General features: G+C 33.3%; 1 protein-coding gene across 1 annotated transcript; it reads right to left on the bottom strand.

Annotated features, from left to right (window-relative positions):
* Positions 1–8,109: 8,109 nt before the first annotated feature.
* Positions 8,110–12,134, bottom strand: LOC111508378 (larval cuticle protein A2B). The gene is made up of 3 exons (XM_023163847.2): positions 11,988–12,134; positions 10,316–10,420; positions 8,110–8,494 (listed from the first exon to the last, which is right to left on the bottom strand). Exons 1-3 carry the CDS (start codon positions 11,997–11,999, stop codon positions 8,192–8,194), a joined length of 420 nt encoding a protein of 139 aa, XP_023019615.2. The 5' UTR covers positions 12,000–12,134; the 3' UTR covers positions 8,110–8,191.
* Positions 12,135–19,560: the final 7,426 nt, after the last annotated feature.

Genomic DNA, 19,560 nt, shown 5'->3' with positions numbered 1-19,560 from the left:
GAAGTATTCACATAATGAATTGAGATGACTTCTATACAGGTTTTGCCAGCTCCGAAATAAATTGACCCTTAACAAACTGAAATTACGCATTTGCAGAACCTCTTCTACAATACGGTATAATTGGTTGGTTCTTAGAAGACAATAATTGCGACATATTTTGTGTATCAGAACACTGGGCCAGAGACAATAGTATATCATCTCTAAAAATAGAGGGTTTTCAGATTGCAAACTTTTTTGTAGGGATAAATCTATACATGGAGGGGTAGCTATATATGTCAGAAATAATATAAATTTTGACATAGTAAAAACTAATTCTGTCGAAATGGATTTAGAGGTGACAGCAATCAGATGTAAGGCAGGTACACTTGGCAAAGGCATGTTAAATAGCCTAGTTATAACAGTTTACAGAAGCCGAAACGGGAACTTTGACATTTTTATCAAAAATCTTGAGGAACTGCTCCGAAATTTAATTGTAAAATTCAAAAACTATAAGGTAATATTATGTGGAGATTTCAATATTAATTTTCTCAATGAATCGAAAAACCTCAACTTACTAACAGATCCGCTAACTTCTTATAATATCATACCAACTATTGATACCCCAACAAGAGGAAATAATTGCCTGGATAACATCTGCACAAACATTCACTATGAATTATATAAGAGTACAGTAGTAGATAATTATTTTAGTGATCATCAAAATGCTCAACTGATCTGAATTGATACCAACTCATATGAAATTACAGAAAGAAAACCTCGACAGCAATTTAGAGACCTTAATAATAAATTTAATATTGAACACTTTATCTCATTTTTGAGGCAGGAAGATTGGAATGATATGTATATGTGTGGGGGTAATGCAAATGAAAAATTTGAGATCTTTTTTCGAACTTTTAAATATTACTTCGACATTGCTTTTCCTCTAAAAAAAGTAAAAGAAAAACAGGCATCATACAGAAGAAAACCATTGTTAACTAAAGGTTTACTCATTTCTGGAGAGAAATTAAAATATCTGTATACGCTAACCTTAAACGGAAATGAGGATACCAAAGAATATTATATAAAATATAAAAAGTTATATAAACATCTATTGAATGTATCAAAAAAGCAATATAATAATGGTATTATTGCAAATGCAAAAAATAAATCTAAGACGGCCTGGACTATTATAGGATCAGGCAAAAAATCAAAAAGGAGGTTGGAACCAATTCATTTAACTATTGATAACAATATTGTACAGGCACCCCAGAATGTAGCAAATCACTTTGTTGAAAATTTTAATACCATACCCACACTAGTGGCTAGCAATGTTGAAGAATCATCAGAACAACCCATACTTAGATACTTCAATCCTTATACTTTTTCATTTAAACCAACAACAGAACCAGAAATAAATGATATCATCAAAAACCTAAAATCCTCTCAATCTACTGGTAATGATGAAATAAGTCCTAATCTTTTAAAAAAGTGTTCGTCATTTATTGCAGGCCCACTAACTTACCCAGATAGCTTAAAAATTGGAAAAATAAAACCTATACATAAAAATGGAAATAAAACTCAAGTTGAAAATTACAGGCCCATTACTGTCCCCAGTGCTTCTGCAAAGGTTTATGAAAAATGGGTGTCAAATTCAATCGTTTCATTCTTTGATCTTCATAAGCTATTCAATGAAAATCAATTTGGTTTTAGAAAGGGACGTTCAACAACACAAGCTATAATAAAACTACTGAAAGAGCTATGTAATAGTCCAAATATGGATAATCGAACTCTGGGTATTTTCTTAGATCTAAGTAAGGCATTTGATCTTGTAGACCACATAATTCTACTAGACAAATTGGAAAAGTATGGTTTTAGGGGAAACTCACGTAGATGGTTTGGAAGTTATCTCCAAAATCGAACACAATACGTTGATATAGATCAGTATCAATCTAAACGTTCAAAGTATACTATTGGAGTACCACAAGGCTCTATTTTTGGACCTCTACTTTATATAATTTATGTCAATGAGTTTGAAGGAAATTTTGTAATGTATGCGGATGACACAACACTACTGGTTAGTGGTAAGAATGTTACATCCACAGTAGACTTGGCTCACAGGGAAATTTTAAAAGCCCAGGACTGGTTTTCTAGTAATAAATTAATTTGCAATGATAAAAAATCATCCTTCTTAAGATTTAGTTATGCCCCAAATGGTCATGATCACAGTTTACTGTTAAAATCACAGCACGGTTTAATGAAACAGCTGAATTCAATAAAAATTCTAGGACTTACTCTCACTGAAGATTGTAAATGGAATCGACGTATTAATGAAATATTTAAAAAAATAACGCCTATGTGTTACTGTATCTATCAACTCAGTAAAATTATAGATAAGTCGGTGGTACTCATGTACTATCATGCCCAATTACACTCAACAATCTCATATAGTATAGTAGCTTGGGGCCTATCACGTGATGCACAAAGGGTATTTATTTTACAGAAGAGAGCTGTCAGAAACATTCAGAGTGTAAATAGACGTACTAGCTGCAGAGATCTATTCAAAGTTTTAAGAATATTAACTCTCCCATGCATTTATATGTACCAGCTGTTGATTTTTGTAAAATCGGATCAGCGACCTTTTACCTTCTTAAACAAAAATAATTACGGCACAAGAAATTCAACATTGTTAGAAATACCAAATCATAGACTGGCTAGATCAGAACCAAGTCCAATTTTCATGGGTGTCAGGCTATTTAACAAATTGCCAAATCATGTTAGAAAAATGTCACTAAGAAAATTTAAACCGTTCCTAAAAAACTTTCTGATTGATAAAGCCTACTACTCCATTGAAGAGTTTATAAATGACTTATAAATATAACTGATGAATTGAGATTGTCATTTAGGGTTGTTAATATATTATAATTTTACCTAGTTATAAGTTTTAATATATAATTTTACATATCCTATATGTACATAATTTTTTCTTTTTTATAAGTTTACTTATATCATATTACACTGACTTGTTCTATATCATTGAGTTATGATCCAGAAGAACCAATAAAAAATTATTATTATTATTATTATAAATGCAACTGCACTTGTTCAAATAGAAAAAATACAGAAATGTATTTTGAAAATTATATATAACAGAAGTTCTCGTTATCCAACAGAACAGTTCTATGGAGAATTGAAAATTTTAGATTTAAGGCAACTGGTTTTTAAAACAATCATCACATTTCTCCTGAAAAAAAGAAATTACTCGAAAAACTTATCCCACAATCGAATAACACGAGCTCAAAACTCTGCAGCAGTGCACATACCAAGAGCAAATAAAACAATTGGTCAAATATGATTCACCTATATTGGAGCTAAACTTCTAAATCTTGTTCCTGTCTCAGTTAAAACACTTAATATTATTGGTCTGATGAAGAAACGCATTGAAAAATGGATTCTTGAACAAACTTGTCAAAAACATTATAGACCCAGCAAATTGATCCATTTTCTCATTTTTTTCATTTTCTTTTCGTCTTGATTAGATTTAATTTCCTCTTATAAGCTCATAAGAGAATTTGAAAATTAATTATTTTCGCTATAACAGGCTGTGAACTGATAAACTGAGGTAGAAAAATCATGATTCTCATAAGACAAAACGAAGAACATTTGTTTCCACAGAAATATTCCATGTGAAACATTTTTATTTGTTCACTATATATAAATGTACTTTGGATACCTTCATGCTTTTTAATAATCAATGTGAGTCAAGAATGACAGCCTTCTGCATCTGTACGGCTAAGATTTCTGCCTTAGTGCGGCAGTCCGGTATAATTTTACGATTCGAGAGTAGAGAGGACATCATTCCACCAATGACTCCCATAATCAGAGCAACCATCTTGACAGAGTGATCTGGATAGAGTCTGCGGAGTTCGAAGAGAAAATCTCGATATTTTATCCGTTTTTCCTCCTCTTTTCTGACGATATCCATCTCGCCAGGAGCTAAAAACTCCACGACAAATATCGTTTTGCTCTGGTGGTCGAAGAGGACTACATCAGGCTTATTAGCTTGTATGAGCCTGAGGGTGGGGAACGAATAGTTCCAATAAATTCGGCACTTCTCGTTCTCCACAACGGATTCAATATCCCCCGGAGCGTAGGGTAACACCGGTGTCTCGTCAATGCCGTAAGCGTGCCATAGATCGTAATATAGCACTCTTAGGGCCGCGTTATATCGATGGATATAGGTCGAGACAGCATATGCTGGACATGCTGATAGCAAGTGCAATAGGGTCTCGGGCGTTTCGCGGCAGGCCCTGCACCTTGTGTCAGGAACCTCTATAGCCATCACGCAACTGCGGTAGACAAAGGTGTTGAAGACACCATCCGGGCAAGCCATGATGAACCCCTCAGGTTCCGACTTCAGCCCACTCGACCTGAGAAAAGCGAACGTCAGGCACTTTGATGAACCAAGGTCTCCAATGGTTTTGAAGAAGACCCCATGCATTGGCTCATCCTTGTGTTTCCGCAGAAGTGAAGTGATCTCTGCGGCTTTTATCTGAGCTTTTTGCTGAACGGGTTCCAACTCGGTGACAGAGTTGTGACACATTATTGTTAAGGTAAAATAAATATTCATTGAGATATGGAGCTACAAAAATACAACACGTTGAAACGGACAAAACTTTTGAAACAACTTGATATTTCTGATCAGTTCAACAAGAGGCATGACTGTCCTTTTTGTCTTATCGATAGACTAAAAAAGTTTAACAGCCTCTGGTACCTCACCCTATTTTTCTTGATAAATAGATGTATAACCTGTTGCATTGGAATTATTCAACAAAATTATTTTCATCTTATATCACACTACTGCCAAATATCGTTTCTTTATGTTGGTAGGTGTGTTCCACCAATCAAGTTGTCATTAGTAGGAGAAGAAGTTTCTAACTCAAATTACTCTTTCTTTCGTAAAGTAGATGAAACATTGAATACAGTCATTTCTATCGAATGAAAAATAACAATTGCTTTTTCGGTAAATGTCCATGTATTCCAATATTTGAGAATGTTATCAACCTTCTTGTTATAACTTTCCATTTCACTATTATTAACATATGTTATTTCACGATTTTGTAACAATCTAGGTCACAATCTTTTATTTTATAAAAATAACAATTCAAAATTTTGGTGAACTTGAATTACGTAATTCCATACTTCTGTAATAAGTGTATCTTAATAAACACGCTTCATTGTTAACTTGAATTGAATACTGACTATTGAACAATCATCATTAGCAACATGATTTCAAAGGTGAGACTGGGGTCAATAGGTGATGATCGAACTGTCTCTGATGGTACACACAATCAAATGTTTATTGCGCATAGTGAAATTGCAATATCGAAAATTGCAATCAGTTCGAACATGAAGTAACATTACTTTTGAATATTACTGGAGTTTTTTCCCAACACCAAATCGTTATTTTTACACCTCGACACGTGTTTCGATCACCAAGTGATCATCTTCAAGAGGAAGATAAAACTAATAACTACTCAAAACTAAAGCTACTTATACTAATCAGGTACATCATACAGGTAGGTAATCAGTAATACCACCCATACAAGTGTACCACCCTAAATTAATTTTACAATTGGCCTTTCTATTATTTACAATATGTCCTTATGTATGTTTAAATGTTACAGCTATATATAGAACAAGTTTTAGCCATATAAAATTAGTTTCACAATATTGCCTATCTAAATATATTTACCATGTGTCTTTTTGTAGTAATCAGTAAACCCAACAATATCATTTCAACAAGTAATATAGTATGCTATTTGGTATTGGTCCGTTGTCGTTATTCATAATATTATTATGTTTACTTATTTCCACACTCTCATAGGCATCTAGTTGCCTGTTGTTATTAACTTGTCTAACTAATCTTAAAGAACTGAAATCTATAGAATGGTTTTGTTGCAAAATATGATGGGCGACTGCTGATTTTTCAGGTCTTCCATATTTCAAGTGTGCTATGTGTTCCTTATATCTCACTTTAATAGATCTTTTTGTCTGTCCATAATATCGCAGTCCTTACATTCAATTTCGTAAATTCCAGACTTTTCCGAATTCTCGACTTTGTCTTTTGGACTTCCCAAAAGGCTCTGCAGTGTATGACTTGTTTTAAAAATCACCTTCATACCTAGTTCTTTGAAAATCTTTCCAAAGTTCTTCGTATATTGGTGGTATGGAACTGAGATGTATTTATCTTGGTTTTTGTCCTTTCTGAAAGTCGAGATTTCGTTCATTCTTAACCTAAACTTCTTTTTCCTAATTATGTCATCTACAATACCCCTCGGGAAACCGTTAGTGGCTGCTATTTCCTGTATTGTACGTTTTTCTTTTGTGAACCTATCATATATATATATATATATATATATATATATATATATATATATATATATATATATATATATATGATATGATATATATATGATACCTATATATATATATATATATATATATATATATATATATATATATATATATATATATATATATATATATATATAGTTATTTCTTGTAAGTATTTGTTACGCAATTCCTCTATTCTCTTGCTTTCTATAACTGCTTGACGTTTGTTTATTATTTTAAATCTAAATCCTAGTTTCTTTATCCAATTCTGAAGAGTTTTGTCACAACAGCAAAAGTATTCAATTTTTTTTCCTTATGATTCCAGTTGTAGGAATCTTATTGCTTTTGTAACAGTCCTATATCGTTTTTTTTTCAATGATTCCATTAGATGAATATCTGAAGGTTTTGATACTCACGTATCATATCGCATCTTGATTTCATAAGGTTTGTTGCTTGTAATATTTTGTTTCTCTCGAAACTAAACTTAAGATGTAGATTCTTATATACGTTGAAACATACTCTCTGTGTTTCAATATTCAAATATATCCGAATCTTATTCACTGGTATCTCTTTTTCGCATTGTTTACCATCGCTATTGGAATGACTACAAAGGAAAAATTCTGCGTTGTTATCACACTCGTTATTACTATTAGTACTTGTCCAAGGATACCATATTTTGAGCAGATTACAAAACTTTCAAGTAATTATAATTGCACCAATATCGAATTTCAACACTCCAATCGCGATCAGTTCTTGAACTGAACATTGACAACACGACGTCTCGCATTCTATTCGTCACCGTAACATGACTTCAAAATTTACTTTTATGACTCTTCAGCGAATCATAAAACTTGGTTAGTAAAAATCATCCACTACGAACCCCAATTCTTCATTCCACGTGGACTACTTTGCAGCGGCTTAATTTTTTTGTATTTACTTTTTTTGGCCTTTGATGGCGCCGACATTTTAAGTTTCTTCAATTATACATTTGTAAATAAGGATACAATATCGAAGCTAACTACAATATCGTTTGGCTCCAAGGTAATGCCTTCAAAATGTTTGATGGAGTCAGTGGAGTCTCGGAAGTACGTCTTAGTCTTCCCAACGTGTTTCTGCAGCATATCTGAAAAATGCTTGTCTAGGTTGTAGGCTGCAGGCCGGTTCCTCTTTGCTTTTGCGTAACCAAAATGATCCTTTTTTGGATCGAATCGTTACGTGTGATAAAAATTGGACTTTCTTCAACAACAGGAGACATAAAGGACAGTGGTTGGACTACCAAGAGTCAACCAGGCATCGCCCAAACGTAAAAACCAACCAAAAATCATCATGGTAAGTGTATGGTGGTCAGCGGCTGGTGTAATTCACTATAACTTTCTGCTAACAGGTAAAACCATCACATCAGACTATCGCACAGATGGAATGTACTGAAAATTTCGTCAGCAGCAGCTAACACTAGTCAACAAAAGGGGTTCGTTACTGCTTTACGACAAAGTCCTTCCAAAACTCTGATATTTCGAAGTATAAGGTACCAAACCAGGAAGGTACCATTATCTTCCATATCATAGAAACTCTATAAACTATTTCGAGTTTCTCTAATGGCTTTGTACCATTTGCAGTTATCAAGATCTCGGTGGTGAATATAGAAAAAGGAGCTATTCTTTATGCATAACAACTAACCTTGAAGACAATAACACAGTTCCAAAACTTATAGCATATCATGTATAGGAATAGAGAATGCATTTTTCAGTCAATGTATTTTCAATACAAAAATAAACAAAACATTTCAGAATAAATAATCATAACATGGGTAATATGACCTCTAATGATGGTAGAAGGTTGGAGCAGCATGATGTACTGGTGCAGCATGTACTGGGGCAGCAAACAAAACCTTTCCATGAACAGGTGCTGGTGCGGGGTGTACTGGGTATCCAGATTTCTCTACCACTGCGTTGAAACCATTGTGGTCATCAGCGGTGTAGTGGACAGTACGAAGGGTACCATCGGGTTCAGCCACGGTGTAGTATCCCTTGACGACATCACCGTCACGTTGTTCATGTTGGGATTTGTGGTCTCCAGTGTGGCCATCCTGTACTCCGTAGTTGAATTCGTATTTGGGGTGTGCCTGGAAAGTAATGTTCGAATAATACTTGCTAGTGATGTTTCTTGACGATCATTCTTGAATTCAGAATGAATCATTGATGAAATGTTAGCTTGTTAGTGGTTTCATCATTGAAAATGTCCCATTCACGATCACAGCATTACTTTGAGAAAATCTTACCATTCTGTTGAATAATAGTAGTTTAATGATACAATTTATAAGTTATGGTTTGGTTTAGAATCACCGAAGGAATTTTGGCGGATCTTTACAGCGCCATCTGGTGTTGAAGCACAAAGCCTCGTTCGTGGACTTGGATTTCATCTTGATGTCTTTCATCAGTGGAATCTGCTGTTAAATACAACGAACGAGTCATTATTCAAATAACACTCTATTGTGAAATTTTCACTGGGCAGCTTACAAAACCCTAACACGTGTTTTCCTTTAAAATAGCTCCCTCAAGCTAATCAATACCATGAATTATCGGCCAATTCCGTCACATACAAGAACAAATTTCGTTCGGTGGTCGATGTTGAAACTTGGCTCTGTAACTGACCTCCATGCGGAGCTCCGTTCATTTTTGATATCCGTAGATAGTCTTTGTCGATCCCTTAGATGGCATTTCCGTAAGGAATGATGGCATCACAGTCAATATTCAGGTTTATCCTTCTGAATGATAGTGTGTCTCTTCCATGGTGGATCGAAATACCGCTATCTGGTGTAGGGCAATAGATGTTTTGTTTTTGGTCACTGGTTTCATATAATTCACCTCATATTCCATCATTACTCTTCAGTGAAATGTCATGCCTGAAGTTATTTGCAGTCTTCGTTATTTTTTCACAAAAAATTCAGAACGTAAAGAAATTTGTCTTAAAGTTGAGTTCGTCAGTGTTACAGTCTGGAAATAACACTCAGTACATACAATTTATCGTAAAGAGTTTGGGTAATAATACCGTGGGAAAATCGTAAAACATTCTTAGTTATCCGCCTTATAGATATTTTTGATAAACTAAAGAAAAAATGAGGGTGAAGAAATTTCTTGACCTGTCTCTGTCATGAAAAATTTCAATTTGTTGAAGTTGGTTGGCTCGTAATTGGCCATTATTAATCATGTGGTTTTTCTAGTAACTAGACTATATTTCGAAAATTGATGAATTCATTGCTATGTTCTATAGGTAAGATTTAGTTAAACTTGCACTTTTGGAAAATTTCGTTTTTGGTGTGGTCTACACGATAAGAAATTTCTCTTGTCTGTTTGAGGGGAACTGTTGCTATCACATTTGAGTTCTTTTATGTCTTGCATTTCATTCTATATTGAAATTCAATAATTGAAATGTTTTATAAATCTCACAGAAGGGACTTACTTCTATACTTTCTCATCAATTTTTTTACGAAAATTTCACATTACGAATCAGATTAGAGATATTGAACAAGTTGAAGTGAATTTATATCATATACACTGCAGACTGTTTGTCTTTGCATTGAAAAAAATCATCTTCATCAACAGCTACAACATCGAAGTAATTAACAATAGTACAATTCCATAATAGTAGGCACTAAATTCTCAGAATTATTATTGCATTTAACGAAAACATTGTTGTCGAAATTATGATTCTTTATATTTCATCATCATTTTTCCTCATCTGTTTGGTATAATTACCTTACGCCACTGCAAGAGACAGATTGTGGAAATACGTCGATCAGTCATTTCTGAGAATTGAGTAACTATTATTTTGGAATTGTTTTTTTATAGATGATACAGACATGTATTGTGTCCTTTTTAGTACGGATATCTTATACAGAGTTGTATAAGGCGAGTTGTATATTGGGTTCAATTTTATCACTTACATAGTAGTCATCGACATGGTGAGGAGATGCATAGCCGTGAGAAACAGGAGCTACCTGAAGAAGTCCTGCGTGGGCAAAGGCAATGAATGCTGTGAGGGCTAAAACCTGCAAAATTCATTGTTTATACTGTAACTTTTGAATAATGATTTCTCTCTGATGGTGTCGGAAATCACATGAAAATATATTCAAGAAACTCTTTATTATTTCGCCATACAATAGCTCCTTCAGTAGTGTCTTTACTGAATAAAATCTACAAATATATAAAATATGTAGATTTTGAAGCCTATACAATAGCCATAAAATAACTCCGTGAGGTGTGTTTTCACTAACTGAAATCTACATATTCAGTGAATATGTAGATTTTGAAATCTGTGCAATAGTTTCTTCAGGTGTGTCTTCACTAATTGAAATCTGAATATATTTTGTATATGAAGACTTTGAAATCTAAACAATAGATTCTTCAGGCGTGTCTTTACTAATTAAATCAACATATTCATTGAAAATGTAGATTTTGAAATCTATCTGTAGATTTTAGTTAGTGAAGACATACCTAATCCCTAATCAAATATAATTCGTAATATTTCTATAATTCTCAATCCTGGAAGTAACGAAAATATCAGTTTTTGGTTTCGATTGTTGTATAATTTGGTATGATCAAATAGCGGTTGAGCAAGCTAAAAAAAAAATTTCGATCCGCGAATAAAATCAATTCGATTGGGTTGTCTGGATTATATTTTGAAAGAATTGAAACAATTTACAAAAGAAGTAACGACAGGACCGTAATTTGAAATTGTTGTCACTGATGATGGTAGTTATTTCAAATAAAACGCTACAATAATATTAAATGTGATATACCCTAGGATTGTGAATTTATCGCTTCATCACTATCTGTTATGAAAAAGACAGGTCCTTATTTAAAAAAAAAGTTGATGGTGGCCATGTCGACACGAAACATTTTATCGAATATTTGTTATTACATCGTCATAGTAAACTTCGAAAACAATAACTTTTTTTTTCCATTTTCTGATATTCTCTGAAATAACAATTCCATTCGAAAAAAATACGAAAAACAGCATTTTCAGTTTTCCCCGTATGACTCGAGAAGGGCGAGAGTCCCCGTAAATTTTCTTCAATCATTGTATTGGTCCCGATGACAGTTACCTTTTTTTCCATTTGATCGTCTTCGTATCTGTTGTCGTTTAGAATATAGCAATGTTACCACATGATAAAATAAACGGCATGTATTTTTATGAGAGATCAGTTTTTGTAAAAAAAATTTCTGACTTCGCTTCTTGTACCAAATTGCTTTTTTCAATCGTCTGGAAGTTTCTGTGTATTTGGAATATTCAATTGCATTGCCAAATAAATGTAACTGAGTTTGAAATTATGCTATAACTACTCGCAAATTGTTCATACTCAGCCGTAATTTGGATTTTACAGTTAAATTACAGATCAGAACTGAAACCTTGATGATTATTATTGTTTTTGTATAAATATGTTATTTTTTCAAATTATGTGTTGATAATTATTGATTGCTGAACTGTGTCAAAGTCATTCAAAAAGTCCATTCCTAAAAGAGCATTATTTGTTATTATTACTTAGGGAACATACGTGAATAATTTCTGAACATTATGAAATATCCTTTCGAAATAAAGTTTTACTATTGTCTTACCTTTGAAATCATGTTTGTAACGTCGAATATTCAAGTCAAAACTGAACTGCCCCGTAACCGATAATTCGTGCTTATATACTTCTATCACTGAAGTTAGGACCTACATGGTCCAGGCATATCAAAATGTTTTTGAATTGCCTCCATTATGAAATGAAAGAATGTGACCTACATTATGTCGAATGGTTTGTTAAATAGTGTATGTAGGTGAGATTCAAATACCGATTATGAACAAAGCAAATTCTTGATATTGCTAAATTCTTCAAGGTTTTTGGAGAGAGGAAGTGTAAGGTGAAGTTCAGATTCATTTTCTAACCATTTGCATTGTTGAAATGAAGTCAATCGAAAAAGCCTTTCAAAATATTGATGATAAAGCACTTTTATCCATTTAAGGTAGGATAAAGAGCTGAAGTGATAGCATTAAAATTATTATCCATTTTAGGAAAAAGAAACAAAGCTGATTTTTATATTTCAAGTTTGGGAAAAAATCTTCCGAAATCTTTAATTTTCATTCTAAAGAAAATCTCGCATTTCCATCCTTTCACTTCTTGGCGACATCAAGTCCAACCCTTGAATTTTGTGAGATTGGGGGTCAAGCGATATAATGTCAAAAATGTTATGGAATTCCGTTTGAATATCCGCCAAAAAACGAACGGAATGCTTCTCTCCACTCTTGAAACTGATTATTTATGCATTGAATAATTAGCAGTACCTTTTTATAAAGAATAGCTTCATCTGTTGTTGGACTATCTGGAATTTGATGCTTATGATGAATCACTGAGACAGTATTATATTTTACAGTATTGTACACTACAGTATTGTAGATGAAATAATAACGAAGAAGAAGTTTAGGTTAAGAACGAATGAAATCTCGACTTCCAGAAAGGACAAAAACCAAGATAAATACATCTCAGTTCCATACCACCAATAAACGAAGATCATTGGAAATATTTTCAAGGAACTAGGTGTGAGGGTGGTTTTTAAAACAAGTCATATACTATAGAGCCTTTTGGGAAGTCCAAAAGAGTAAGTCGATAATTCGAAAAAGTCTGGAATTTACGATATTGAATGTAAGGACTGCGATGCAAAATATTATGTACAGACAAAAAGATCTATTAAACTAAGATATAAGGAACACATAGCACACTTAAATTATGGAAGACCTGAAAAATCAGCAGTCGCCCATCATATTTTGCAAAAATTTGAGGGTGTAAGTAATATTAATGTATAATTATGAATGGTTAGACTTACAACTTTTTGAGGATGTTTCATACGATGGTTATGTAAAATATTGGACACAACATGATGGATGAGCATTGATACAATACATTTATGAAACTAGTTAAAGGATGTCTAATATTAGATAAAATATTTGTGAAAAACGTTGCAGTTTAAAATTATTTTGAAGGAAGAATAATGTCGCATGTCGAAATTCCACAAAACATTACATTTGAAAGGATTGACAGACAGTTGACATGACATATGTCAGTGGTTCTAGTGATAAAAGCTGTTACCAACTTTAACTTGTAAAGAATTATTTTTGGAAATTTCTACCTGTGCAGCTTTTTTTAAAGTGAATGTAGGATAATAACATTTGGATTGAAGTATAAAGTACATTATTCTATTAATGCTAGATTAGGTGAATTCATTGAAACATTATTATATGGATTTTTATCTAACGTCAAAAGATAGGAATATATCTCACTAAGATGATTAATATCTGTTTTTTTGTTAATGCAATTTTTATTTTCAGCAATGAAGGCCATTTCAAGAAAGGACCTTTTTGTTAAATGTGTTTCACTAGCTAAGACCTTAGTGCCATAAAAATTCATATGGTGGTCAAACTTAATGACATGTTTAGCTAGAGCACATCTTTCAGGATGGTGTCTACAATCGCTTTTGTGTGAAGTTATTCTGGAACATAAAGTTCTTGACGTTTGACCAACATAGATTTTGTTGCACGATTGACATGGAATACTATATATTATATTCATTCGAGAAGTAATGAGGGGTTTATCTTTAACTCTGGTGTGTAAAGTTCTAATCGTGAGAACTGCTTTGGTGGATATTTTAATATTAGGCAATTCCTTGAAAATTCTAGAGGGTTTGGGGGTGTGATTTCCTCAATGAAGGGTAAAGTACTGTAAAATACTGGAGTTGGAGCAATATTATTTCCATTGTTTCCAATTATATTTGGGTTTGGTGGTAAGTTTATATTAATGTCTGATATGAATGAGGAATTAAACAAAATATTTTTCAACATACTTAAAGGATATGAATTATCCAGAAAAAGTTTAAGCAAAATATCAAGATGTTTTTTGTGAAATTGGATGTCAGAGATTTTCAACACTCTATTTTTCATTTATTTCACTGGATTCACTTTCATCGAGTGTTTGTGATATGACCAGTAGTTGATATATTTTCCTGAACTACAAGGTTTTCTGTACCAATCTATCACAATATTATTATTGGTAGTTCTTATGAACCTTGTGTCAAGAAATGGCACGGAGTGGTCAATGTCTTCTGCTTCCATTGTGAATTGAATTTAAGGATCATAGCTGTTAAGTGTGTCAAGAATCTCTTCAGTACAATCCATTGGTAATGCAATGATGATATCATCAACATATTTTTTTATAAAGTGAGGTTTAAAAGATAAGACAGGTAATACTGTGTGTAATAGGTCATCCATAACGTATGCAGCTAGGATTGGTGAAATTGAAGCACCCATTGGTGTTCCAAACGTTTTGTTATCGAATGAAAAATAAGTATTATCAAATATTTATTATAAATGTATTGTATCAATGCTCATCCATCATGTTGTGTCCTATATTTTACATAACCATAAACATCCTCAAAAAGTTGTAAGTCTAACCATTCATAATTATATATTAATATTACTTACACCCTCAAATTGTAGCATCCCTGATGATGGAAACAATTTATTAAATTTCCGAAAGCTTGGACAAACTTTAAAGGGTCCTCTTTCATTTGCTGCTAAGCCCCATTATTTGTTGGTTTCATTCCTAACTAGTCAGCAACGATTACCTTCTCCTCTATGTATATATAGAGGAGATATATATATATATATATATATATATATATATATATATATATATATATATATATATGTATATATATATATATATATATATATATATATATATATATATATATATATATACATATATACAGCTGTTTCAGCCTATTGGGCGTCGTGGTCCTCGATTGAAGACAAATTGAATATATATATATATATATTGATTGAAGACAAATTGAATATATATATATGGACACATAAGGACACATTGCAAAAATAAATTTAGATAGCCCATATTGTGAAATTATTTTTTATACCTGTATGGAATGGTTTACCTGTATGGGATATCTATATAGCATAAATAGCGTTAGCTTCGCGTTAGTTTTCAGTTTAATCTTCCTCCTTGAAGATGATCACTTGGTGATCGAAACACGTGTTGAGGTGTTAAAAATAACGATTTGGTGTTGGGAAAAAACTCCAGTAATATTCATTGAGACAGTGATGGTCATAAACACATAATATATAAGATATTTGCAGGGCTAGTACTAGAGTGCCACCAAGATTCAGCGAAAGCCTCGGTAGATAATAACATTATCCTGAGGTGGTTAAAAGGGCACGGCAGGCGTTGAGGTAATCGCATTGCCGACCCTTTAGTCAAGGAAGCAGCCGGACTAAGAATTTTAGGAACCAGTGGCACCTATGTCCTGATGACTTCGACAATTGTGAATTTAGCCAAACGTCACACCCATGCTCAAGCCCTAAAGAGATGGGATGAAATCAAAGGATGCAAATCTTGCCAGGATCACCCTGGGCGACCCTGAGAAACTAGCGCCTAAGATATATCTGGCGATGACCACGAAAAATCTACGCTCAACAGTAGGATTTCTGACTGGTCACTGTCACCTAAGGAAACACCTCCACAATATGAGGCTAGTAGACATACATCTATGCAGGAATAAAATAACGATATTTTTAAGCACAAGATAGGCACGTGCTCCTGTTGCAGTAACAAGAATTCTCAACTTCTCAACATATAGTATTCATTGAGTACCATTGATACAGTTAAAATTGATATAAAATATTACAATATGAAACAGTAAATAATAAAATGGCCGTAAAAAATTTAGACACATTTGAGCATTCGGAGGAGTTGTCCCTCTGTGATACTGAATATATCCAGTTCACAGTTCCTCGCCAGTTTGTTAACTGTTTCGAGACATTGTTGAAGAGGAGACAAATTGTTTGAGATACGAAATAGATTGTCTCTTCTTCTCAGTCTTACGTCAGGTACAATAAAATCAATAGTACAGAGAATTTCAGGTACTTTCAGTTTTCTAAGAATGTTAAAAACAAAAATCACTTCCGAGGATTCACGGCGGTCTTTCAATGGTTGCATGTTAAATTCTTGTAATTGGCTAAAATACGATATAAATAAAGGCCAAACATTGAGTTTTCTGAAAAAGAGTGTTCTCAATAATCGTTCTGGACTTTTTCTATAGTTTCAGAATATGAAAAGGTCTTTGGATTCCAAATGACACAACCATATTCCAGCTTTGAACGAACAATGTAGTTGAAGAGTAACAATACTTGTTTGTTACTCTTTAACTACATAGCCGTGATTGAATTCACGGCTAGATCTTAAGATGAAGCTCATTTTTCTATAACATTCAGATACTAAGTATTCAATGTGCCCAGGGAAACTGAACACACCAGTAAAAATGATTCCGAAATCTTTCATCTCATTGATTCTCTGTAAATTGGTATGAATAATGAAATAGTTCTTGATAGTAGGTGACTTCTTTCCTGTGAAACTCATTATTTTACATTCAGCTTCGTTGAGAGATAGGTCAGATACTGAAAAGTGAGTAGATAGATTATTGAGATCATCTTGAAGCATATCAGAATCTTTTTCGTTTTCAGTTCTTCTAAACAGCCTGAGATCATCGGCATATAGGAGAAATTGAGAATGCCCGATATAACGAGAAATGTCATTAACAAATAACACGAAAAGGAGAGGTCCCAAAATCGAGCCCTGCGGAACTCCTGAAGTAGTGGTGAATTTGTTGTTAAACTGTACGAACTGTATTCTGTTCGATAGATAGCAGTGAAAGAAATCAATTGTGTTGTTTGTGAAACCGAATGCTTTTAATTTTAGGATCAAAACCTCGTGGTTAACTCTGTCGAATGCCTTGGCCAGGTCAGTGTATATAACGTCTATTTTAGAGCCATTTTTTATTCCATCCGTAACAAAGTTACTAAATGCACATAAATTGGTAATGATAGTTTATTACGAATAAAGCCATGCTGTTGGTCGAATATTACTGAGTCCACGTGATTGTATACTGGATTATATATTACCCGTTCAAATATCTTCGACAAAGCTGGTAAGACTGTTATAGGTCTGTAGTTTCTTACATTGTTCTTATTGTCGCTTTTGTGTATGGGGGTGACTCCGCCAATTTTGAGAAAGCTTGGAAAACAATTTTCTTTCAGAGAAAGAGTGAATATCAATGTCAGTGGATGCTTTAAAAACCTGTGAAAAGCTTCTTCCCGTTTCGCCAATAAAACGTTTTGGGTAAGAACCATAAGTCAACTCATATTCTCTTGAATCTATCCCATCCTGAACTTTCGTTTTTGTTTTATTGATGAATTCAAATACTTCCTTCCACTCTTCGAAAGTAAAATACTTTTTCAATAATATTGGACGAGTAGAAAGTCAAATGTTCTTACACAAAAATTAATCTCTGCTGAAAGATTCACCTACTTCATTCAATTCAAACAAGATCACTATGGCTGGGATTAAATCAAATAAGCGAATTAATGTCATTATGCACTGTCATCGATGACATGAGTAGACTTGCCTGTACTGTGACATGAAGTCGTAATATTATGAATAAAATGAGTGCCTCATCTTCTAAGAAAGGTATTGATGAGATAATAAGACGAGTGTCTTATCGTGACACTTTAAGTTCGCCATTGAGGATGTGTGTAACATTCCATTTTCAACACGCTTTTATTAGTTTCACCTGTATGTATGTATGTTTGTTTGTTTGTTTGTAACTCTCAAGCTCAGGATTTGTATTAGACAGAATTATCGACATTATTGCTTGATCTATTCACGGACAGATGGCGCTATAGGGAACCTCCTTGAAATAATTCTAACTCACTTTAGACGCGCCCTGTTGCCTTATTTGTAACCCTCCTCTGCTCGCCTGCTGCCTTGGGCTTGGTAGCTGATTTTCAGGCTCCCTCTCCGGAATCGAAAAATATCAATGATCATTTTTCTAAACAATATACGGCTGATTGATCCCAAAGTTTAAATAAAATAAATATAGTTTGAAAAGACTAAATAAAACGCTTTTATAGCATACGAAACTAAAAAATGAAAAATAAATATAGTTTAAAAAACTAAAAATTACGCTTTTAAAGAACTTCGAACTAAAAAGTTAAAAAACGAACTAAAAATACTAGTATAATTGTAAAAAAGCGTATTTTTTAGTTTTTTAAACTATATTTATACATTTCATATTGTTTGCGAACAATCTGAACATAACACAAAGAACATTTTGCCAATTTTGAATTATAGATTGTAACATACTTCTGAGCAGTCTACTGTAGTACTACAAATAAATCATAATCAGAATATTGATACTCATTCTAAGTCCATATTGTTTATTTTGATTATTTTTATTCAGGGGTGGACCGTTTATAGATGAATAAATCACAAATACTATCAATTGTTGTTTTGAACGTTCATAATTTCCAGACTTATGAAAAATTGCAGTTGGGAAACCCATTCCCAAGAATAATGATCCAGATTGTCATTCTGATCTCAGAATTATCAGTATACTCCCAGGGTGAGTAAAAGTTTTGGAAGAGATATTCACAAATTAATGAATATATCAATACAAATAATCTGTTATCACCATCGCAAAGTGGTTTTGGTCAGGTTTTTAGTACAGGTACAGCTCTTGCTACTGTTACACAAGATATTATTGAGGGATTTGATAAGAGAAAATCAGTACCCTGGTTCTAAAAGAGTTTTCGAAAGTATTCGATACCATCAGTTATGAGCTCATTTGCTTGGAACTCAAATATTATGGTTTTGGTGTTATTTACTGGGTAGATCTCAGAAACTTGTTGTTGACGGCCATTACTCCTTTTTTTCTTGATATTCTCTCTGGAGTACCACATAGCTCCATTTTAGGACCTCTATTGTTCATCATTTATACTACCTATATTATCTCCTCTATCAAGAGCTGTAAATCAAGTGAACATGATTTGAAAATTGCATAAATAATGCCTCGCAGAAGACTCGTAAATTTGCAGGAAACAATTTTAACTCAGAAGATATCCACTCAATAAACATTAAAAATAAAAAAGAGTTAACTATGCCACGATATCGCACTGCACAGTTTCAGAGATCTTTTTTTTTGGTGCTGTGAAACTCTACACTTCGTTGCCTGTACACGCAATGTATGTACTGCTCTATGACTTTAAACTATAGGAATAGGTGAAAAGAAGAAATTCACTGCTAAC

The sequence above is a fragment of the Leptinotarsa decemlineata genome, unplaced genomic scaffold, assembly GCF_025532065.1.
Source record: "Leptinotarsa decemlineata unplaced genomic scaffold, Ldec_3_MD MMD2_tig00000505_RagTag_RagTag, whole genome shotgun sequence".
Taxonomy (NCBI): Eukaryota; Metazoa; Arthropoda; class Insecta; order Coleoptera; family Chrysomelidae; genus Leptinotarsa; species Leptinotarsa decemlineata.
The sequence above is the reverse complement of the archived record's forward strand: the minus strand, read 5'-3'. Positions and strand labels throughout refer to the sequence as shown.